This window comes from Sylvia atricapilla, chromosome 25 (genome assembly GCF_009819655.1).
Source record: "Sylvia atricapilla isolate bSylAtr1 chromosome 25, bSylAtr1.pri, whole genome shotgun sequence".
NCBI lineage: Eukaryota > Metazoa > Chordata > Aves > Passeriformes > Sylviidae > Sylvia > Sylvia atricapilla.
Genome location: NC_089164.1, coordinates 6,297,373 through 6,319,852, shown reverse-complemented (window position 1 = coordinate 6,319,852; position 22,480 = coordinate 6,297,373). Strand labels below are relative to the sequence as shown.

General features: G+C 54.7%; 2 protein-coding genes across 2 annotated transcripts in view; one reads left to right on the top strand and one right to left on the bottom strand.

Annotated features, from left to right (window-relative positions):
* The first annotated feature begins 626 nt into the window (after positions 1–626).
* On the top strand, positions 627–5,439 carry MYOG (myogenin). Its single transcript, XM_066335555.1, has 3 exons — positions 627–1,131; positions 3,928–4,009; positions 4,851–5,439. The coding sequence occupies exons 1-3, from the start codon at positions 670–672 to the stop codon at positions 4,970–4,972; spliced, it is 666 nt and encodes a 221-aa protein (XP_066191652.1). The 5' UTR covers positions 627–669; the 3' UTR covers positions 4,973–5,439.
* Positions 5,440–5,757: 318 nt separating this feature from the next.
* The window catches only part of PPFIA4 (PTPRF interacting protein alpha 4), a 33,481-nt gene continuing 16,758 nt past the window's right edge, over positions 5,758–22,480 (bottom strand). Inside the window, exons 11-28 of the mRNA XM_066335965.1 lie at positions 22,205–22,296; positions 19,375–19,516; positions 18,937–19,142; positions 18,266–18,506; positions 18,018–18,053; positions 17,298–17,431; positions 16,996–17,153; positions 16,264–16,357; positions 15,952–16,033; positions 14,976–15,176; positions 13,394–13,456; positions 11,133–11,308; positions 10,340–10,437; positions 9,559–9,734; positions 9,272–9,340; positions 8,570–8,747; positions 7,306–7,393; positions 5,758–6,899 (exon numbers count right to left, since the gene is read on the bottom strand). Coding sequence (XP_066192062.1) covers positions 7,335–7,393; positions 8,570–8,747; positions 9,272–9,340; positions 9,559–9,734; positions 10,340–10,437; positions 11,133–11,308; positions 13,394–13,456; positions 14,976–15,176; positions 15,952–16,033; positions 16,264–16,357; positions 16,996–17,153; positions 17,298–17,431; positions 18,018–18,053; positions 18,266–18,506; positions 18,937–19,142; positions 19,375–19,516; positions 22,205–22,296 — 2,205 coding nt within the window. The 3' untranslated portion in view covers positions 5,758–6,899; positions 7,306–7,334. The remainder of the gene's footprint in view (positions 6,900–7,305; positions 7,394–8,569; positions 8,748–9,271; positions 9,341–9,558; positions 9,735–10,339; positions 10,438–11,132; positions 11,309–13,393; positions 13,457–14,975; positions 15,177–15,951; positions 16,034–16,263; positions 16,358–16,995; positions 17,154–17,297; positions 17,432–18,017; positions 18,054–18,265; positions 18,507–18,936; positions 19,143–19,374; positions 19,517–22,204; positions 22,297–22,480) is intronic.

Sequence of the window (22,480 nt, the reverse complement as noted above, 5' to 3'; positions counted from 1 at the left end):
CATTGGGATATCCCTCCCCGGGCTGAATTCCGAGGCTTCCTCGAGGCTTCAGCAGAAGTGGGACCAGTGTAACGTGGACCGGCCAGATGGGGCCGTAGGGAATATGGGGCAGGGAGGGATCGGGAGGTGGGAAGGGCTGGGGAGGGGACAACGCTGGTGTTGGGTCCTACCACAGGGAAGGCACAGATTTGATGCCGTGGGAATAAGGGGGGCAGCGTGAAGGGATGGGGTTGCCCTGGTCAGGCAGATTGGCCACGAGGCCACCACGGCTCCCCCAACCCAGCTGTAACTGAAGGGACCAGATGATGCGGGAATGCAGGGGGGAGGAGTGGGGCTGGGGGGTGGAACTGGCAGCCGCCCGCCGTCCCCAGTGGCACCTCGGAGCTCACACAAAGCCCTTGTTCGGGTCCAGCCGAGCTGCTCCCCCGCCGTGCCCGCCCCCAACCCCGCCGGGCCGGGCACCGTAATCTCCGTGGGGAGAGCACATAGAATCAGATGGACAAGTTTTGATGTGTGGCAGCAGCTTAGGGCGGTCTCAGGTTTCCTTTGGGTTTTCTATATTTATCTCCGTGACTTAATGCCAGCGGCGGGGTTTAAATGGCACCCAACAGTTGGCGCGGGGAGAGGGAGCAGCCGTCCCCGAGCCGCGCACACGTCCCCGAGCCGCCCATGGAGCTCTTCGAGACCAACCCGTTCTTCTTCCCGGAGCAGAGGTTTTACGACGGGGAAAACTTTCTGGGCTCCCGCTTGCAGGCCTACGAGCCCGCGGCGTTCCCCGAGCGCGCCGAGGCGGCCCTGTGTGCCGACGGCAGGGTGGCTCTTGGGGACAAGGAGGCGCTGGCCGAGCACTGTCCCGGCCAGTGCCTGCCCTGGGCCTGCAAAGTGTGCAAGAGGAAATCGGTGTCCATGGACCGGCGGCGCGCCGCAACGCTGAGGGAGAAGCGGCGGCTCAAGAAGGTGAACGAGGCGTTCGAGGCTCTGAAGCGCAGCACCCTCCTGAACCCCAACCAGCGGCTGCCCAAGGTGGAGATCCTGCGCAGCGCCATCCAGTACATCGAGCGGCTCCAGAGCCTGCTCAGCTCCCTCAACCAGCAGGAGCGGGAGCAGCGGGACCTGCGCTTTCGGCCGGCCGTGAGTGTCCCCGGCTGTCCCCCGGGTCCGCAGCCTGCGCTGGGAGCAGGTGCGGGAGGTGGTGCCCCTGGGGGGATGCGTGTGGGGCTGACACTCCGCGGGGGCGGTGTCATTTCGGGGTGACACTCCATAGGAGAAGGGCCATATGGGACTGATGCTCTGTAGGGACAGTGCCCTGTGGAGGTGATGCTCTATGGGACGATGCTCTGTAGGGGGATGCCATTTAGGGGTGATAGTCTGTGGGGTTGATGCCTGATGTGGGATCGTTTGGGGATGCCATTCTGTGGCAGAGATGCTCTATGGGGACAATGCCCTATGGAAGTTATGCCCTGTGGGGGTGACACTTTATGGGGTTGGTGCCATATGGGAATGACGTTCTGTGGGGGTGATGTCATTTTGGAGTGCCATTCTATGCGGGCAACGTACTGTGGGACAATGCTTTAAGGGGTTGATGCCATTTCAGGGTGAAGGCCTTTTGGGGATGATGCCATAGGGGAGTGATTCTCAATGGGGAGATTGCTCTGTGGGGACATTGCTCTATGGGGGTGATACCTTGGGGGAGTAGCCCCAAGCAGAGGCACTGCAGAAGCTCTGGGGCACTGGGTCCCGCTGAGGGGCAGAACAGAACCCCAGCTCTGGGGCAAGGCAGACACTGCCATCTTGGGACACTGGTGGGTGTGTCAGTGTGTCCTGCAGAGGGGTGCAGAGACAATGACAACCCTGCCGAGTGCTCACATCCCTGTGGGAAAGAGGCTGCTGCCACTCTGTCCCTGTGAAAGGGTGCACTGGGGCCATGCATGTGAGTGACACGTGGGCCTGGGCTGGGGAGGGGTGGGAATGGTGAAAATTAAGTTAATAACATAGAACTAAACTAAATTAAAATATAACATAACATAACATAAAAATTATAAATACTAAATACAAAACTGCAAATACAAATATGAAATATACAAAAAATATAAAGCATAAAATATAAAATAAAATTAACACTCCCTGCTCACACCTAGGCAGACGAAGGGATGAGAGGGATGGCACAGGGACACACCTCTGGTTTCTAGGACCTAAGGAGCTGATTTGGGGATTGGGTGATGACACTCAGTAGTTGTGTCCTGCCACCATCCCCAGAGAGCCACGACCTGTTGCTCCACAAGAGTTTGGTCATTTAGTCAAGTTTTTGAGAGGTATTTTCATCTGCCCCCGGTTTTTGTGGATGGCTGTGCATGTGCTTCCATGCTGCTCTGAGGTTTGGATCTGGGAATGCATAGAGAGCTGAAACTACAGCTACAGGTGTAGGGAGATGATTGACACAGATGGAATAGATAGATGTAGGAGTATGTATTGGTATAGGCATTGATGATATGGGTTCTATAGATCTAGAGATCATGCAGATAAATTAGATAGAGATGAAATTGATATGGATATGATGGCTATAGAGATAGATACAATTTATAGAGATAGATTAAATATATATATATAGAAAATACAGACAGTGATAAAGATTATATAGATTTCTTTATCTATAGATATATAAAATATAAATGACATACAGGTATATCTATAGATACTGATTATGGAGATATAGGTAATGTAGATATGGATATAAATATGACATACAGATATATGGAGATACATCTAGATAGCTCTAGATATGGATATAGATATAGATGCAGCTAGATACAGATACAGATACAGATACAGATACAGATACAGATACAGATACAGATATAGATATGGAAGGACTGTATCAGAAACCCAAAAGAGGGAATCCTGCATCTCCTTTTAGACTAAGGGATTTAAGGGCCAAACCAGTAGGTGTCCAGGTAGTCCAATTCAATGCTGAATAAAGAAATGAAAAAGTATTTAGGCTTTAGCCTACATATTTGTGGGACTTACCAGTATCCACTTTAATGCCAGAATCCACTTAGATGCCAGAATCCAATTTCCACTTCCCAGAATCCACTTGGATTTGCAAATGTGCCCAAAATTGTGCTGAGCTGTCCCTTTGTCACTTCTGTTCTGAGCAGTCCCTTCTCCCAGGTGTAGCCAAGGGTTCACATATCGATGCAAAAGCCAATATTTTAGGGGAAAAAATCTGTAAGAATTTCCTGCTTTAATGGGAAATAAGTCCAAGTGTTAATTAATTATCCCATGCTGCCGTGAGCTTGTAGATCCAAAGTGCCATTCTACAAAGAGTTGGGTCTGTGGGGTTGCTCATATAAATCACATTTGAGGTTTTACCTGAGCTGACACCAACTCCTAGATAAAGACACACTCCAAAAAAAGTGAATTCTGAGCTTTGCTGAATAATGCTCTCATTTTTCATGCTGTCAGCTCTTTTCTCTAAAATAACCACTCAACCCCAAAACCACAAATCAAACTGCCAAAAGCTTTTCCCAATCCCCCCACCATGGGATGGCCTGAGGGCATCCAGCCCTGTGTAACTTTTTATGATTCTCAGCAAAAAGGTGTTTTGCCCAAGGACATTTGTTCATCTCCAGCCCTTTTCCATAATCAGTGGGGAGATGCTTTTTACCTGCAGTGAGAGGGGAGCCCCGTTTCTCTGTGGCCAGTGTCCCAAAAGAAGGAGGTTTTTCAGCCTTTTTGATTAAGGAAGTACATGGCCCTGATGGGTCCTGGGGACCCTGTGTGATGTTGGCTCCTCCAGGTGGGGAGGGATGTGCCCGCCTCCACAGGGGTGTTGTGCTGTGTGATGGCCCCCCTGGGGTGTTTATGGGGATGTGGTGGGGTTTGGCCGTGCCAGAGGAGGTGACACACAGTTGCTCTGGGCTCCTGCAGGCAGCCAGCGAGTGTGGGTCCAGCAGCTCCTCCTGCAGCCCCGAGTGGAGCAGCCAGCTGGAGTTCAGCACCAACCCTGCAGGTAATTGCCCTCCTTACGCCCCTGGGGCATCCCACAGCCTCGCTGGGCTCTGCAGGGAGCGGGAACAGTGGGGACACTGCGCTGGAGCAGAGCATCACTGAGCCAACACTGCCAGGCAGGAGATGCTTGGAGCAAAGGACAGAAAGACCCTTGTCCTTCTCTCCCCATCCCACTGCTGCAGAGCGATGACCTCAGAATCCTACAGCACCTCCTTGGCTCAATGCTCAGCAATTCAGGGTTCTCCCAGCCCTGATTTCAGCAAAACACCAACCCTTGGGAGCTGAGAAATTGGGCTGCAGCAGCCTGGGCCCTGGTGCCTTCATCCCCAGCAAGAGTTTCATGTGTCGTCATCCCATGGCTTGGCTTTGCTGTCTGTGTTGCTGGGCGTGGCTGGGCATCACTGGGCATGGCTGAGCAGTGCTGCCCCGGCCCCCCTTCCCTCCCTACACCCCCTTGGCAACCGCTGGTCTTTCTTTACCATGCTTGCTGTTATGCTCACCCCTGCCAAATCCACCTTTATTTTCCCCAGAAGGCAAAAACTTAAATCTCATTTTCCAGTGTAGATTGAAACCTATGAAGGGTCCAAAAGTTCCACTCCCTGTTGCTCTCTCATCCTTCCCCAGGGTGAGGGCTGGCAGCAGGTCCCTAGGTCACTCTGGCCATGTGGGGGATCACAGAATCATAGAAAAGAATCAATGAATTGTTACAGGTGCAAAAGATGATCTAGTCCAACCCTCAGCCACGTTCACCACTAACCTACAAGCCCCTGAGCAGAACCAGGAGCCATCCCCAGTACCTATGCCCCTTTCCCAACAGTGTCCTCACCCCTCTTTCTCCCCAGATCACCTCCTGACTGACGAGGCAGCCGAGGAGCGCAACCTGCACTCACTGTCTTCCATCGTGGAGAGCATTGCCATGGAGGACGTGGCTGTAACGTTCCCAGAGGAGCGAGGTCAAAACTGAGCTGGCACAAACCCTGGTGGCTCCTCGAGATGGTAATGGGGTGGGAATGAGATGCCAGAAGGGTCCAGCTGCTGGAAATCACATCCACCCCTCCAGTGTTGTGGGCTGCATGGCTGACACCACTCGGGCCCCTTCCCACTCCTTGTGGAGCACTCCTGCCAGGCTGGAAGAAGAACAGGCAGAGGTGGGATGGGGCAGCGCTGCAGCAGCCGCAGGTCCTGCAGGGGCTTCCTGGGGCCAGACCCTCTTCCGCTGCCCAGCTGGGGACAGGCGGGTTTGGGGCCAACGTGTGTGCTGGGTTCGCTTTGCTGAGTTTTCCAGATGCTCCTTGACCAAGGTCTCTCTCTTGCCAGTGTCTGGCGGTGCCTACCCAGAGCCCACCTCTTTTTTACTGAACGCTGTGTGCAGTTGCCATTTAGGGTATTTTTAACTATTATTTTTGCTAACTTATTCGGATTCTTTTTTAAATAAAGGCATTATTGTTTGGAGAGCTTGGAGTTTCCTTTACTGTTGTCCTACCCTGTGTAGATGGACACAGTTCCCCTCCCCAGTTCCACAATCCCCAAATCCAGGTTGGATATTTTCATATCAGTAAATCCAGCTGGACCTCAGCACAGTCACTTAGCTGCAAACTGGATGTGCTACACTTCCAACAGCCCTACACAGACCAGTGATTTCACTGGTGTTTAACTGGGGTTCAGCCTTGTGCCCCAAAGATCTTGAGGGGGCTAGAGATTAATGACATTTTTAATTTGGGGTCTACAAAGAAGGCTCAAAGCCAGCACTGTTTTAAAATCCTGTTTATTGGAGCACACATACATCCTTTCCTGACCTGATCCAGGGTTTGGAGTCCATGCAGTACCAATAATATGACGAAAGAAATAGGGCATCAATATAAAGGGCTCACTGACTCTTCAAATTAAAAAAATATTTAATACTGTATTAGGCAAATGATACACCAAAAAGACGTTGTGACTGTAAAGTCTCTCAGATATTGCACTTCCAGACAGCACATGATAAGTATAAGGTCATTCCAGCCATCAATAAATATCACATCAGAAATAGGGGCCACACAAGGCAAACGTGGCATGAGGAGACGAAGAGATCCTACCCTACGGGGAAGAAATGGGAAGAGTTAAGAGCCTCCTGGATTGACCCCTGCCAGGAGGCAGGAGGGGAGAGCATCTCCTCTGCACTCAGAGGGGAAGGGTGGCACATCCTGGGGGCAGAGGGGGCTCCCGTTGTCTCCCCGGGCAGCCAAGGAGGGTCCCCTCTCCCATGGGTGCCAGGCACTGTCCCCGTGAGCCATGTGGGGTGGTCCCAGGCACAGCCCCCCCCCCCGAACAGGGCACCTGACAGCACCAAAATCAGCACCTTGCCCCGCCCAGCCCTGGGCAGTCACTGCCCTCCTCACCTCACGCTGGGCCCGCTTCATCCCACCCAGCACCAGCCCTGGCACTGCCCCAGCGGCCCCAAGGGCAGCTCCTTGCCCGGCCACCCTGGAGGGAGGATTTTCACGAGCCTGAATCTTCCTTGGCTTCAAGTCCTGTGAGCAGCAGCATCCCTGATGCCCAGGGCTCGGGCGAGTCAGTGCAGCCCCGTGGCAGATTGGCAACAAGAATCAGGCAGGAGAGAGGCTTCCAGACATTGCAGACACTTTGGGGGTGTCTGTGCTGCTCCCCAGATTGCACCACACCAGGACGGCATCCGGAGCACATTCATGGCCCAGCTATCATGGGGAGAAGTGGGGGGCAGGCCAAGGCAGGAGCCACAGGAGCTGGGGGAAGCGGAGGGTGCACGAGCAGGAGGGACAAATCCTGTTGGTCCACAGCAGTGACAGTCTGTGGGTCTGGGCTGAGCAACAGGCACAGGCTGGGCTCTTGTCCTGGAAGGCAGCCAGCACGTGGCATATAGACATGGGGATTTGCTGAGGAGCAAAGTGGGAAAGGCCCCGTGAGAATGCTGGCTCAGCTCCACCCGTGCACCCACCGGCCAACAAATCCAGATGGAATCAGCACTGGATCCTTCTGGCATGGAGTAACCATGGCCCAGGGCACAGCAGAACCCCAGAAGCCTCTCTGAAGTGCTTGACTATCATTCCCTCACCCAAGTGGAACCCTCATGGGTTGGCATCCTGGGGTCCCCAGTGGAGCTGTCTGTCCAAGAGTGGACAAACTCTGTGAGCCTTGGGCAGCATCATCTCCCCCACCACTGAGGTCTCCCTGGCCCGGCACAGCCAGGCAAACCTTGGTGAAGGCAACCCCCTGCCTGGGTGGTGCTGGGGCTCCTGCCCTGCCCTTGGTCCCCAGCCAGCTCCAGCGCCTCACACTCACCCAGGGCCTGGCTCCCATCTTGCTGACCCTCAGCACGAGTACGTCCGGACCGTTGAGGTCTCCAGCCTTGGGGACCCAGAAGCACCGACTGGAAGGGAACCAGAGAGCAAAGCAATTAGTGACTGCTCCATTAGCCCCTAGCTTCCCAAAATCCTGTGTTTATTGAGCAGCATCTGAGCACTGCAGCCACATGAAGATGAGGGTCAGATGAAGAGCCACATTTGACCAGGTTCAGATGCTCCTGAGACTCCAGGGTATTTGGGGAATTGCCACTTGCTATCCCTGCTCCTGGGCAGTGAGCACCCTGCTCCCTGTCTGGGTGGGATTCTGTCCCAGGTTTCACTGTGCTCAGCCAGGTGGGAACTGCAGCTTTCAGGAATGGGGCGGAAAAAGTCAAACAGAAGCTTGACCCAAACTGCTGAATGGAAAGCTGGGACATTTGAGCAAAACTGGAGGCACAAGAGCTGAGTCAGAGTTTGGAGTTGGAAGGTGAGTGCACAGCTTTTTAATTCTCATTCCCACCCTCATTTCTGAGTGTGCTGAAGCCAGCTTTGCTTCAGTGAGGAGTAGCTGCTGCCTTGGGATAGTAGGACCAAGGTACCTGGTCCAGAGGACAAATTGGGGTGACCTGACTGGAGCTTCTGCTTCCCTACAGCTTTGGAAGAGACCAAGACACCTTGAAGAAAGGAGTTGTGTGGTGGGGGCAGATCCTGGAACACAAAACAGGACAGCCAGCAGCATGGGCAGCCAGGGTGTCCCAGCAGGTCCTGCCAGCTCTGGCAGAGCTCAGGCAAATGGAGCCAGCTAATGCATCCCTTTAGGGGTGGTTCCCAAAAGGCAGAATGGAAAAAACTGGCCCAGACTGGACTCCTGCATCCTAGCAGCCCCTGGGTGACATATTCTACTTCATGCACCAATCCTGGCCCCCAACTTGTCCTTTTAGTTCATAACTGAGAAATCACACACACAGATCTGAAGTAACCCTTCCAGAAAAACCATTTCCAGCAGGCCACAGCTCCAGGATCACAGGAGTTGAGCACCTTGGATGACCAACAAGTTTCTCTCATCTCCCTCTCCCTCCCGTCCCCTTCCCTTCCTCCGCCTTTTTCTCCTTCTTCTCCCTCTCCTTCTCCCCCTCCCCTCCCCTCCCCTCCCCTCCCCTCCCCTCCTATCCCTTTCCTCTCCTTGTGGCACATCCTTCCACAAATTCTCTGAGACTCTGAGCAGGGGTGGGAGAGGACCCTCTAGAGAAGGGCTGACCCACCTTCCGGGGGCATTTTTTTGGCTGGAGCAGCTGGAGGGGGCAGTGGCACGAGGCTGGTGACACGGAAGCCAGCGGGGAGGGTCTCAGCAGAGCCACTGAGGAGGTTGATGCTGTGCACATCCCGCGGGCGGAAGCGCTTGCGCCAGGATGGCGTCCGACGGAAGGTTTTGTCATCACCCTGCAGGGAACAGCGTGGGAGACACCCGCTAACAAGGGTAGGCCTGTCCTTGATGACCAGCTCTAGCAAAGTGTGGGATCAAACTGGGCCAAGGACATCCTGCTGGGATCCCACGGCATTGGCTTTATCCTTTCCAGCTCATCTGTCTATTTTCTACAGCCTGCCTGCAAAGATGCCTTGGAGACAATCAACACAAAAGTCCCAGTAAAGACTCCAAGGGACGCTGGGCTCATGGCAGAGGAGCTCCAGCCCTCAGAGCACCTCCTCTGAACTCACTCCAGCAGCTCCACATCCTTTTGATATTGGAGCCCAGGGCTGAAGGCACCTCTGCAGGTGGGGCCTCACCTGAGCGGGGCACAGGGGCAGAATCCCCCCTGCCCTGCTGCCCACACTGGGGGATCAGTCCAGCACATGGGGGTTCTGGGCTGCCAGAACACATGGCTGGGGCATGTTGAGCTTCTCACCCACCAACATCCCCAAGTCCTTCCCCAGTCACACAGGACATGGAGAGGTTTGGCACTCACATCATCCAGCCTTCGGTCTGTGCCCAAGGCAAGCAAGTTGTTGAACTCCCTCTCCAGCACTTGTCGAGCCTGCAATGAACCAAAAAATTATGATCCCTCATCAATGAAGAATGTGCTTCCAGCCCAAACTTCTACCCTAGGAAAGCTTGAGTGTGACAGAAAGAGCCCCCATGCCATAGGAGAGCTCTGCTTTGAAAGGCAGAGCTGAGTTGGTGACACTGGTGTGGTCACACCACAGCCATGTTCCACACATGTCCTCCAAAATCTGCCAAGGATGCTGCTCCTACCTGGGTGTTCTGGGTGGGGATTTGCAGCACAAGGGCCAGGCTGTTGTGGTCAAAATTCTCGTCGAGGGCCAGCAGGGCCCCATGCACACCACTCTCCACCAGGTTGTTCCCATACTCGCGCAGCCCAATGGACTGGATCCAGTGAATGACCTGGTCATTGGTCCACACTAACACATCTGCACAACAGCAAGGGTACGACTCAGGGCCGCCTCACACCACACTTGTGGCTCTGAGGAGGTCTGGGGGTGTCCTGAGGCCTTTTCCCTTTGTCCCAGGATGATCCTGGCACTCTCCTTCCCAAGCCAGCAGAAAACTGGGGGCTCAAGTGCCACAAACAGCTCAGTTCAATTTACCAAGCTGAAAGCCGAAATAACAGGCAGAAAACAATTGTGAAAATTAATCCTAACAACCTACAGCTGCTGATGTAATTAGGGGCATTATCAATAATGAGATGTAATCCAAGCAGCAGCCAGATGTGTAGGGAGTCTCAGGACAGTGACAAGGAAGGGAAGTCTGATCAAGCTGGGGATATCCTGAGTAGTGAAATGGGCAGAGAAGATCACAGAATGCTCAGGCTGCATATTTGCTTTCCCCGCCTCCTTCCTCATGCCTGCCTGGGGTCAGATGATAAAGGCACTTGGACCAACAGGAAAGTCCCTCAGGAGAACAGCCCTGTGGGCTCAGAATGGATTAAAAATAAGAGACAAAAGAGAGACTAGCCCTGGGTATCTCCTGGGAGGTGTCTCTTCTACTGTTCTGGAGCTGGACAGGGAGTGCTGACCTTTGATTTCGTGTTGGGTCTCCTCTCTCCTCCTCTCAAGCTCTTTGCGGTCATAGTTGAGCCTCTTGAGGCACATGATGCCGTACTGGAGGCTGGTGCTGCAACAACATGAGGGGACACAAGGGGTCACCCAGCCCTCCAGGACATGAGGCTGGGAGGGACTCCCCTCTCTGCGTGCTCCCCACAGGCCCAAAGGAAGCTTCAGGCCAGGGATGGGTCAGGACACAACCCAAAGCAGGAAAATGGGGAATGTCCCTCCCCTTCCATGGCAATTCCCCACTAAATCAGTTTGCGTCTGTTCCAGCTGCCTGAGAACGCACAGATCCAAACAGACCCTCACACTTGGTGGCTGGAGAGGGAAGGGGGAACCAGTCCATGGGGGCTGCTCCAGCCTGAAGGGTTCATGCCTGAAGGTCCTGGCAGGCCCATGGGTCAGAGTGGGCAGTGGGAACCTCACAGCAGGGTTGGATCCTGGTGTTGGAGCTATGGCTGGGATGGCACACGCCTTCTCCCACTGGGCTGCTGGCAGACAGCAGTGGAGCACCAGGTAAGATGAGCCTGAAGTTTTGCCCATGGTTTACTTCACAGCCAGGGGAAAGCCTGGTCCACTGCAATTCTGCAGCAGGGAGTGAGGTAAAGGAGAACTTCTGCCCGTACGAGCTGCCCCAGCTCAGGGCAGCGAGTCCAGCCCAGAAGAGCCATCCAGGGCTGCCCAAGATAGAGGAGAATCCCTCAAATTCCCCCTTCCTCTGCTCTATGTGCATGCCGTGGCACTCCAGGGGCCAAGCCTCACCGGTGGAAGCTGTCCACCATCTTCAGGTGCACCCGCAGGTCCTTCTTGGTGAGGTGGTCCAGCATCCGCGCGTCCACCAGGCATTCCATGAAGTAGCTGCGGTACTGGGGCAGACCCAGGCTGGGCAGCCACTCGTTCCCAATCCACTCGTGATTCATGTCCCCATAGGCCAATGTCTGCAGAGAAGCACACGGAGAAGCTGGGGAGAACCCAGGGCTTGGTGGAGCTGCAAAATCCCAGGAGATCAGTGACAGCCCAGGAGGGTCACTGTCCTGGGACTAAACCCAGGCCAGAGGAGTCAGCCCTGGGTGGTACTGAAGGAGCTGGAGGAACAGTCCTGTTGGCCATGGTCTGTGTCCTACTCATGTCCCCCCAGGAGACAAAGCAGTAGCCAAAAGTGAAGGCAAGGTATAAATGGATGTTATGAGCAGGTGCCTCTGGAAAAAGCACATTCATTGAAAGACAAAACAACTGAAAAACAGGTTCCAGTGCATTCCCAACTGATTTTTAAGAATATCTACTTTATGACTTCAAAACACAAAAAAGAGGTCAGTTTTGAGAAAAAATCCCACCCATTCATCTCCACTGCAAACTGATTGTGGGTCCAAAAATGAATTAAAATCCACCAGAAGGAAAGTAAAACACTTGAGAGGGATAAAACCAGAAGAGATGAATCCAAGTAGGAGTCTTTCCTCACACCTTTTTGGTTCATAAAAATCATCTATAGGGACTTGGGGCTACAAAAGAGTTGAAAAGTTAATGTGCAGCTGGAATCTTGCCTGCATGCAGGGTGATCACACAGGTGGGGTTTTTTCACACAGGCTCTGGATCTCACAGAGGTCCCAGGAAAAGCCACTGCCTGGAGCACAGAAGCACCCAGGAGGATGTCCTGTACCTGAGAGATGGCCCAGAAGAGCAGCCATGGGGTGCAGGTAAAAGCCTCCAAGGCCTTGGTGAACATAAATGCCCCAAACATCCCCTGGGATATCCAGCTTCCCCCCAACCACCTCATGCACCACTCATGGATAAGGATGGCCCAGGGACCTCACCTGTGCCCAGCTTCCTTCCTCCGTGTCCTAAATGCGACACGCAGCATGTCAACAGAAAGGACAGTGAAGTCAGTACCTGGTGGCCCTGCACAGGGACAGGGCCTGCCATGCACACTGAGCATGGGACCTTCAGCACAGAGCGACATGGAGGGGACAGGGTTCACTCCTATGGCCTGGGGACCTCAGCCTTGTCCTCAGGGTGCTGGGGACACCCTGCCCCTACTGGGCTTGATTCCCACACCATCTCTAACCAAGAATACAAGATGGAGAAGGAGAAAGAACGAGAAGGAGAAGGAGAAGTATGAGGCTTGGGCTGGAGATGGCAGCAACCCTGGGGGTTGTTCACCTTCCCTGGGAAACATGGAGAGTTCTCAGGTGCCCCCAGGTCAGATGGATGAAAGAGAATTAAGCTTCAGTACATCTGTCACAACCTGCAGGGATTGCCCAAGGCAATTTGCTATTTTTTTATTACCTGTTTCCTCCTTTGCCAATCTGTGCTGGTTTTCTTCAGTCTCAGAGAACCTGCTAAGGGACAGTGGCACATCCCTGCTACTCAACAACAGCTTGAATGAAATGCCTATTTCAGAGAATGCCAAACTTGTTGGGATTGGAAGGGACCTTAGTGCTCATCCTATTCCACCCCTACCTACACCTTCCACTATCCCAGGGTGTGGCAACCTGGCCTTGGACACACAGTTCCCACAGTCCAAACGCTGCCCTGCTCTAAGACACAGATAGGGGGTGATCAGGTTGCAGAGAAGGGAGTGTGGCTCCATCTCTCCAAAGGAGCCAGAGCTTTTGGAAGCATGGGCACAGCCCAAGCTGTCAGCCAGTGGCAGGGACACATGGTGGGGACAATATTTGGGTGTGCTGAGGTCAGTGGGGGATTAGATCATGACCTGAGTGCAGAATGATTTGAGGACCTCATGTATCCAAGATCACTCCTCGGTTTTGTCTTTAACTCTCAAACAGCCAGGCTGCTCTGGAAACCCAGTGAAATCCACAAGGGAAAAAAATCTGATGGGGTTTAAGCTACTTCTAGAAATTGCTGGGACATTAAAGGTTGAAAGAGGGTTTCTAAGGAGCTGTAGGGTGCTGGCCAAGATCTGATGTGAGGGATGCACTTTCCCTCTAGGTTAACACGCCTGGAGCTGCTCAGACCCTGCCACCCCAGGGGCTTTCCCCAGCACCCTAGGGGCTGCCCAGCCTCACCGTTTTGGTGGAAGTTGGCATGTTCTCCATCTCCTCATGGGTGACCCAGACATTTCCAGAGGACTGTGGGGAAAAGAGCAGAGGGGTCAGAGCAAACCACCACAGAAACATGGCCTCAGTTCACAATCACCATGGAGTCATAGAATCACAGAATTATTAAGGGTGAAATATGATCAAGTCCAACGCTCAATCCAGCACCACCACCGTGTTCAGCACTAAACCATGTCCTTGAGTGCCACATCCACTCATTTTTGGAACACTGCCAGGGATGGTGACCCCACCATTCCCCTGGGCAGTTGTGCCAGAGCCTGACCACTCTTTCCAGGAAGAAATTTCTCCTACTATCCAGCCTGAACCTCCCCTGGCACAGCTTGAGGCCGTTTCCTCTTGTCCTGTCCCTTGTTCCTTGGGAGCAGAGCTCAACTGCCCACTGTCTGCCCCCTCTTGTCAGGGAGTTGTGCAGAGCCAGAAGGTGCCCCCATAGCTTTCTTTTCTCCAGGCTGAGCCCCTTTCCCAGCTCCTTCAGTCACTCCTGGTGCTCTAGACCTTTCCTCAGCTCTGTTCCATTCCCTGGACATTCCAGCCCCTCCAGGTCTCTGTTGGCATGAAGTGCCCAGAACTCCCTCAGGATTCCAGGTGTGACCCGAGCAGTGGGTCCACAGGGGACGGGGACTGCCCTGGGCCTGCTGCTACCACAGTGCTGGGACAGTCCAGGTGCCCTTGGCCTTTCTGCCCACCTGAGCACACCTGGGGTCACCTGGACTCATGCCCAGCCTCTGTCAGCACCAACTATGCTGGAACCAAGCCAGGCTCAGGCTCGTGGAGGATGAGACCACCCTGTGCTGGCAGCTGTCCTGGGGACACCTCACATCCTTGCAGCTCAACCTGGTAACACCCCACTGCCTGAGGGGACCCTGGGCTGTCTGTGCAGCTACAGAGAGCAGAGCAAGGACCTTCATTCATCTCCCTTTCCACTTTAGTGTGGTGCTCAAGGAGGCTGCAGGCCTGCCCACATCAGCTGTGACCTCAGACACAGCCATCTGAGGGGGACATAGCAACCTTCCTTCTGCCAGCTGCAAGTCTACAGATGTGTCTCAGTATTACTTGGCCACCATTAACCCTCAAGGCCTTGGGGGACTAGCATAAGACATAATCCCTCCATCCTACCACGGGTACGGATCTGCAGTTGCTCTGAGTTGCCCCAGGAATTTCAGATAGAAAAGGCTTGTGTTGAAATGATTGGGAAAAAGGCTGCGTGCAACCAAGCTGGCCCTGTACCTCAGGAATGTTTGGATTTCTGCTCTTTGGATGGAGTTTTATCCTCTCCAGGGCAGCCAGCACTTGAGTTCTGCTCTTTGCAGGGTTGGCCTCCTGCTCACAGCCCCATGTGAGTGGCACGAGCCTTGAAACTGGAAAGAGCTTCCAGCTGGGAATGATCTTTGTGCTGGAGGATGAGCGGCCAGTGGTTTGACTAGTCCATGAGGGGACATCCCCCCGACCAGGGCCACCGCTGACCACAGTGGTCCCAAGGGAAAGGAGGGCAAGGAGCATGGAGGGGCTGGGATGTGCAGAGAGCGCTCACCGTGCGGGACGTGGGCGGCGCCGAGGGGCTGGTGAGGGACACCATCTCCTGGATAGCCAGGCGCAGCTTGAGGCGGTGCAGGGCGTTGCTGATGCCGATCTCCCGCTGGATCTCGGTGTCCGACAGCGCCGACATGATGGCCCCGCTCTTGACATTGGCCCGGCACGCGGCCACGTACCAGGCTGGCATCCCCACCCAGAGCTGGGGACAGACACAGCAGTGACTGCCTGGCACTGCCACCCTGCCTCCTGGGCCAGGGAAAAGGCCACCCTCTCTAGAGCCCAATATCAAAGCTGAATGTCTGCGTGGGATTCTGGGTGTGGTTGTACCTTGCAGAGGTGGCCTGTGGGCAGCCCAGCATCCCCATGCCTGATGGGCATAGCACAGGGAAGGAGCACCCACAGAGCTTTTCAGCAGAATCATTAAGGTTGGAAAAGCCCTCTAAAATCAGTTTCAACCATTCCCCCAGAACTGATACATTCACCACTTACCCATGTCCCAAGTGCCACATCCACACATCTTTCAAACACTTCCAGGGACGGTGACCTCACCACCGCCCTGGGCAGTTGTGCTAGGGCCTGACCATCCTTTCACTGAAGAAATTTCTCCCAATATCCAGCCTGAACCTCCCTTGGCATAACTTGACACCATTTCCTCTTGTCCTGTCCCTGTTCCTGGCAGCAGAGCCTGACCCCCCTGGCTGGCCCCCCTGTCAGGGAGTTGTGCAGAGCCAGAAGGTCCCCTCTGGAGCCTCCTTTACTCCAGGCTGAGCCCCCCAGCTCCCTCAGCTTCCCCTCATCAGACATGTGCTTAAACTCAAAGCTCTACTCAAACCACAAATCCATAAGCTCTGAGGGATCCAGGGATCTCCTCTGCTCTCCCAGGACTCAGCCATGTGCGTGGACCAAGCATGGTGGGACACGGTTGCACACACAGACCTGTGAGGACAGCATGGGGACAATCCATTGGCACACACCTCCAGCCAGGACACAACAGTGGGGCCATCCCAGTGGGCAAAGGGCAATCCTTTCCTCCGAGCCTCTTCCAGGAGTTCATGCCTGGTAGGAACAAAAGCAGAGTGATTTATGGGGGGCTGGTGGGGAAAGGAGAGGTCTTGGAAGGGAACAGACCCCAGGCAAGAGAAAGCAGCTGGAGACAAAGTTGTGATAGAAGCAACAAGGCCCAAGGGAGGGTGGAGGTGAGAAGATTTCCCAACAGTTCCTAGTCCTGTGCCATAGCTTCCCATCAAATCAGTTTTTCGCTGGGGTAGGGAAAGAAGTTCACTCACTTCTTCCGCAGGCGCCTGTCCTTCTCGGCCTGAGCCCCCAGCTTGCCCAATCCCAGGGGGTCCTGGATGCCCCCCTCCACATCAGTCAGCAGCACTGTTGGGCAAGCAAGACACCCTCAGGTCAGTGTGATGTCCCTGGGCCAGTGCGACCTCCCCCAGGGCCAAGTGTGGGCATTGTCACGGTCCCCATGCCAGGGAGACATACAGTGATAGCACAGGAGGTGACAATGCCCCTTTGCAGCCCACCCCCATGGTCCCTCTGCATCCCTGGGAAACCCAAGCAGATGCCCTCCTGCCATCCCTCCTATTTCCAAATCCCAGAATCCCAAATCACAGAACAGTCTCTTCTGCAAGGGACACAGAAAGATCACTGAGTCAAACAATGCTCAATGTGGAAGCAGTAAAGGATTTAGGAGTGGAAAAGCAGCTCCTACCAAAGGGCTCTGCAAAATCCATGGGGGAGGGAAGTAGATTTGAGAACATCAAAGATGAGATACAGTGAAGGAGGTCACTGTCCGCACCCCAGCTCTGACAGAACACCATGCTCGGGCCAGAGAGGCCAAGGGGAGAAAACACCAAGCTCCAACTTTCCTGAAGCTGCCATTGCCCCAACATCCCCAAACCAGCAGGGGTGTCCCTGCTCCTCCCTGTCACCCCAACAGCACCCCAAAGCAGACAGGGCCAGAGGGTGAGGAGAGCCTGGAACAGAGAGGGACAGAGCTGCTCACAGACCCTGTCCCGTGGCCCCTTCTCTGCTCAGCTGGATCAAGCGACCCTTCTCTTTCTTCCCAAACAGGCGCCCAATGGAGGATTTGATCCCCTTCCTCTTGGAACCCTTGTGCAAGGAGTCCTGGCTGCTGCTGGGATTGCTGGCCTGGTCCTCCAGTGAGCTGGGGATGGAGAAGGAAGAGGAAGAGCAAAGCCTTTAGGGTACTCTTGAGCAGGGCACAAGCCATGGCAAACCCCAGCCCACATACCACACGGGCTCCAGGTATATCCTCAAACCAACAGAGATGCCAACGGTCTCCACATACCTCTTGCCATCCTCCTGACTCAGGGCAGGGTGGCCCAGCTTCTCCAGCCGCAGTGTCCTGGGTGAAGACGGTGGGGATGTCTCACACCTGATGGTGGTTTTGTCCTCCCGGGTCTCATCCCGAGCTGCAGGTGACTGAACAAGTGGAGAGGCTGTGAGGGTGGGAGGACAGAGCCCAGCTCCATCCTTGCCCTGCTGCCTGCCTCTCTCTTGCTACATGGAGGCATGGCCAAAAGAGCCACCAGAGCCCTGGGGCTTTGCCACGCTCCAGGAATGGCCTGAATGAGAGCTCTGGCAATGGTTCCAGATGCCCAAGCAGATGGGGAGGATGTGGCAGTATGGCTGAGATCCTGGGAATGGGGGGTGAGAAGATGCAGCCCCATGGTCCAGGTTCAGGGTGTGGGGACAGGAGCTGCTGGCCCTCATCAGAGGGCTCTGAGAAGCACAGATGGGAATGTCCCAAGGACACCCTGTTGCCAGAGGGGACACAATGTTTGAGGACCCAGTGGCTTTCCGAACCTCCCCATGTCCTGCCAGACCCCCCAGGCTGCCAGCGGGAGCATGTCCAAGCACCTTTCGGGATCCCCATGATTGTCCTGCTGAATCCCTGGGGTCCCCAGCTCCATCCCGCGCCTGCTGCACCCTGACCTGGTGTGGACAAAGCCAGGAGCAGGCTGGAAAAAGGGCTTGGACAAAAACCAACGGGATGGGAGCCACTCACTAGCAGTTTCCTCCGGTGCTTCCTCAAGTCGCTGGGCTGATTGCAAGGGGGAAAGCGAGAGAGACACAGAAAGGGGGGCAGTTAATGGAGCACCCCCCGAGCAGTCCCGGGGCCAGGCTGCCAGGCTGGAGACAGCAAACACAGGCACCCCATTGTCCCACACCCCCCGCAGGCTCATACGGACACCAGGCATCGCTCCCCCCTCACAGCCGGACCCCTGCCAGCCCCAGCCCCTCCTGGCTCCTCACCAACGTCATGATCCCCATGCGGTCCAGGTCCTGCGCGGCACTGCGGGAGGTGATCTTGGGTGTGGAGCGGCCGCTGAGCGGTGGGGATGAGCTGGCCAGGGACAGGGCCGTCAGCGAGGTGGGGATGGAGGCCCTCTTGCACAGCTGGGTGAGGTTCAGGCCCTCCATGCTGCCGCTCGTGACCCGCGTCTCCAGCTCTTCTGCACGGAGCTCCGTGGACTCCTTCTCCTCCTGGATCATCCTGGGGGAGCAGCGGGGCTCAGGGCTCCTGGCTCCCCACCTTCCCAGGGACGGAGGACTTCTATTCTGGAGAAATGCACCTTGGTGCTGTGCCTCAACCCCCAGTCACCAGGAATGGCAGCAAGATACATCAGGATCCATAGAAAACAGAGCTGAGATACACCCTGATTCCTTTTAATATCCACGGAGGACTTTTTAGAAAATAATGATCGCTTGAAATAATGACCCTCCAACTCAGCACTGGTGCAGCTGAGGGACAGGGAGACATGGCAAGGAGGACCAATCCCTGTGGCTGGATGTCTTGGAGCCACTTCCCTGGCTGAAGACACACCAAGGCCCCAATTTTAGGCCAGCAGAGGTTCCTGGCTATTTGTTGTCCCCCTGGAGCCATTTCTGCACAAGGCACTGGTGGGTTTTGGCCATGGTCATACCTGATCTCTTCATTGATGGCATCCAGCTGCTCCTGAAGCATCATGGCCAATGTCTGGGCATCTGAATGCCCACCAGGAGAGAGCACATCCATGGAGCTGAAGAGTGTCTCACGGTCATCCTCATCCATGTCAGAGATATCGGGGTCGCTGTCGAAGGCGTGAGGCGCCGTGGCCAGGACCCCACCTGCCTGGGCCTGCTCCCAGTCCTGGGGGAACAAGGGCCACAGTCCTACACAGCATCCCTGTGTCTCCAAAAGCCAGACTGGTAACCTCCATGCAGGAATTCCACGCCAATGTGACCCCAATGGGAAACCCTTCCAATGCTCCCCCATCAATGCACCAGGAAGGAAAGGAAACTGCCCCGTGTCTCCAGATCTGACCCTAATCCCGGGCTGCAAGGCAGGAGCAGACCCTAATGCTGGGGTGTACGGGGTTTACCTTGGCTGGCTCCTCTCTCCGGGCACCGAACCGTCCCTTCTGTGCCCGCGGCAGCCCTGGAGCTGCTCCGAAGGGCTCGGCTGGGGCGTGGACCACAGCTCCCAGTGGGAAGCGCAGGTCAGTGGCACTGCCCATGTGGGACCTGGGAAGAGAGAGCCCTGTGGGGGACATTGCCATGTGCAGGACACCCTCACCCTCAGGCTGCTACCCTTGCAGCCCAGGCTTCTTGGGACAGAGGAGGAGGAGCAGGAGACCACTGCAGGATGCCCATCCCAGCCATGCTTGTCTGCTCAGCATGAAAGGATGCAAAACCAGGCTCTGGAAAAAGGTGCCCCACTCCCCCACAGGGGACCTAGAAATGTACTCACAGAATTACTCACAGAATCATTGAATCACAGAATAACCTGAGTTGGAAGGGACCTACAACAATCACGTCCAGCTCCTGGCCCTGCACAGGACACCCCAACAATGCCACCCTGTGCATCTCTGGCAGAACTGTCCAAATGCTTCTGGAGCTCTGGCAGCCTTGGGGCTGTGCCCATTCTCTGGGGAGCCTGGTCAGTGCCCAGCACCTTCTGGGGAAAGAACCTTTCCCTGAGATCCAGCCTAATTCTCCCCTGACCCAGCTCCACCCCTTCCCTGTGGTCCTGTCCCTGCTCACAGAGATCAGATACTGGAGCTGCCCCATCTGGGGTATCTGCAGCCTCTGGTGACCTCTGACCTCAGGAGACTCCCAACTTTCCCAGACTGTCAGAAGTTCAGCCCTGGGCTTTCTCCTGCTGCTCCCTCCCCCTTCTCAGTGCACCCATCCAGCCAGTTCTGCCCCAAACCCCCTGCACTGGGAGGCTGCTGTGGAGCCAGGGCTGAACAGGACCCCTCTTGCTCCTCCCTCTCCAGAGCAGCTGGAATCTCTCAACACAACTTGTGTCTTCTCCATCCCCACGTACCCAGCAGGAGGCAGCTAGGGAGCTCTTCTCCTTTTTATGTTTATTCCAACATTTTCATGAGAAAATACGCTGATGAGGGTCAGTCTCTTCTCCCAGGCAGTGAGTGACAGGATGGGGGAAAATAGCTTCAAAGGGAGACTGGGAAAAAATTATTCATGGAAAGGGTAGTCAGGCCCCGGCACAGGCTGTCCATTACAGTGGTGGAGTTCCCACCCCTGGAAGTGTTCAAAAAGTGGTAGATGTGGCACTTTGTGATGTGATTTAGTGAGAATGCTGGTATTTGGCTGAAGGCTGGACTTGAAGACCTTGGAGGACTTTTCCAACCTTAATGATTCTGTGATTTCAATGAATAAAATTCCACCTGAAACATCTTCCAGGTGTAAGGACATGAGCATTGTTGGGATCTCCCAGCAGAAACTAGCTGGGACTTCTTCACACTCCTCCTCCCTGCCAGGGACAGTGCTTGAGACCAGGACCTGGTGAGTGCCACACTAGGCAGAGCAAGGCAGCAACTGGACATGAGGACACTTCAAGCCACTCATGGTACTCATTCCACGTCTCCACTTTGCCTAATTTTTCCTCTTGCCCCTGAAGACCCAACCATGGTGCTGAGCAAGGCATCTTCCTGGGTGTGATTACTCCCCACATACAGTGCCATTGGAGACTCAAGGTTTGAGTAGTTTAAGGTGAATTTAAGATGACAAAAGCAGCAGCCCCAGGCAGATCGTGGTTTCCCACCATGGTAGGCCTGGTTTGCAGTGCAGATACAGGCCTGGAGATAAAATCAGCACCATGAGCAGCATGGCTGGCCAGCCTGGTGTGTCAGATAGAGGCACAACACAAGTTCCAGGGATTTCAGAGCTGCTGCCCAGCTAAAACCAGATAAAAACACCTTAGACAAAAGCTGACATTTCAGGTGGGGGATGACTCTGCAAGTCAAGATTTCTGCTGATTTTTCATCTGAGAAACAAAAAAATCACCAAATTATTCATCCTGCTCTTAAAGACCCATGCAAAGAGGTCCAACGCATCCTCCAGACTGCTCCAGCACTCAGCTCTCCTCCATCCTCATAGGCTCTTCCTCACCCTCCCCATTTCTTCTCTCCATGACAGACACGGGGTCTCCAGGCCGCCTTCTCTTCTCTGCTGACAGATCCAAAGCTGGTTACACAAGCTCTTCCCCATCTTTTCCAGCCTTGCTGAGAGGGGAATTTTCTTCACTGGTTGCTCTCATTGACCCCTTGCTACCTTAACCCACACTGGAAGTGCTCAGGGCAGGGCGTGATGTCCCAGGTGGCTGCAGCAGCACAATGTGCTGTCACCCTCCTTTTCCACCTCTGTTTTCCTGGAGCAGATCTGGGTATCCTGGTCAGTGCTGGAGGCTGAGACCTGATGGACTCCTGCTCCTGGTGCCCTGGGCTGGGACATCCTCATGTCCCAGTGACTTTAAATGAAAGGGTGTGGGAGGACCACTGCATTGGAGAAAAAAGAGCTTCGTTCTCCTTTGCCTGCAACAGCGCCAAAGCAATTCCTCCTGCTGCACCAGCCCATCCCCTGTACTCCACATGGTAAAAGGTCCTTTGGTGAATATCCAGTCTTGAGCCACTTGTGCAGAAAAGGAAACAATGCCCAGTGGTTTCTCACCCATACAAGAGCAAATCTGGGGCCATTCAATCAGGCTAGACTATTCTGAAGAGTCTATGTTCCACCCCAGGACAGATCCATGGTGGGACAGCACAGCTGGAGCTGGCCCTGCTGTGAGAACCCTGCAGCCCAGCACTGAAGCTTGGGAGCACCAGAAACACCAATGCCAGCAGTACTTCGGGGTCCCCAAAGCAAACTGGCCCCAAAGCCAGGGGTGCAGGGGTTTGTCCTGGCACTTACCTGGTGTGCACACTCTCCACAAATGTCCCACTCCTGGTCTTGAGCTGATCCACCTCCAGCCTCAGCTTGTCGATCTCATCGGACAAACGCCGCTGTTTGGGGGGATGAGACAGGCAGGGGTTGGGTTTGCTCTGAAGAGTTACCAGGTTTGGGGTAATCCACATACTTGGCTATTGCCATGTTTACATTCCCTTTACAGATCCCCACCCCAGGTTTAAAGCATCTTGGACATATCAGTAAAGAAACAGCTCATGCAGGCACAGGGAATGAAGGTGC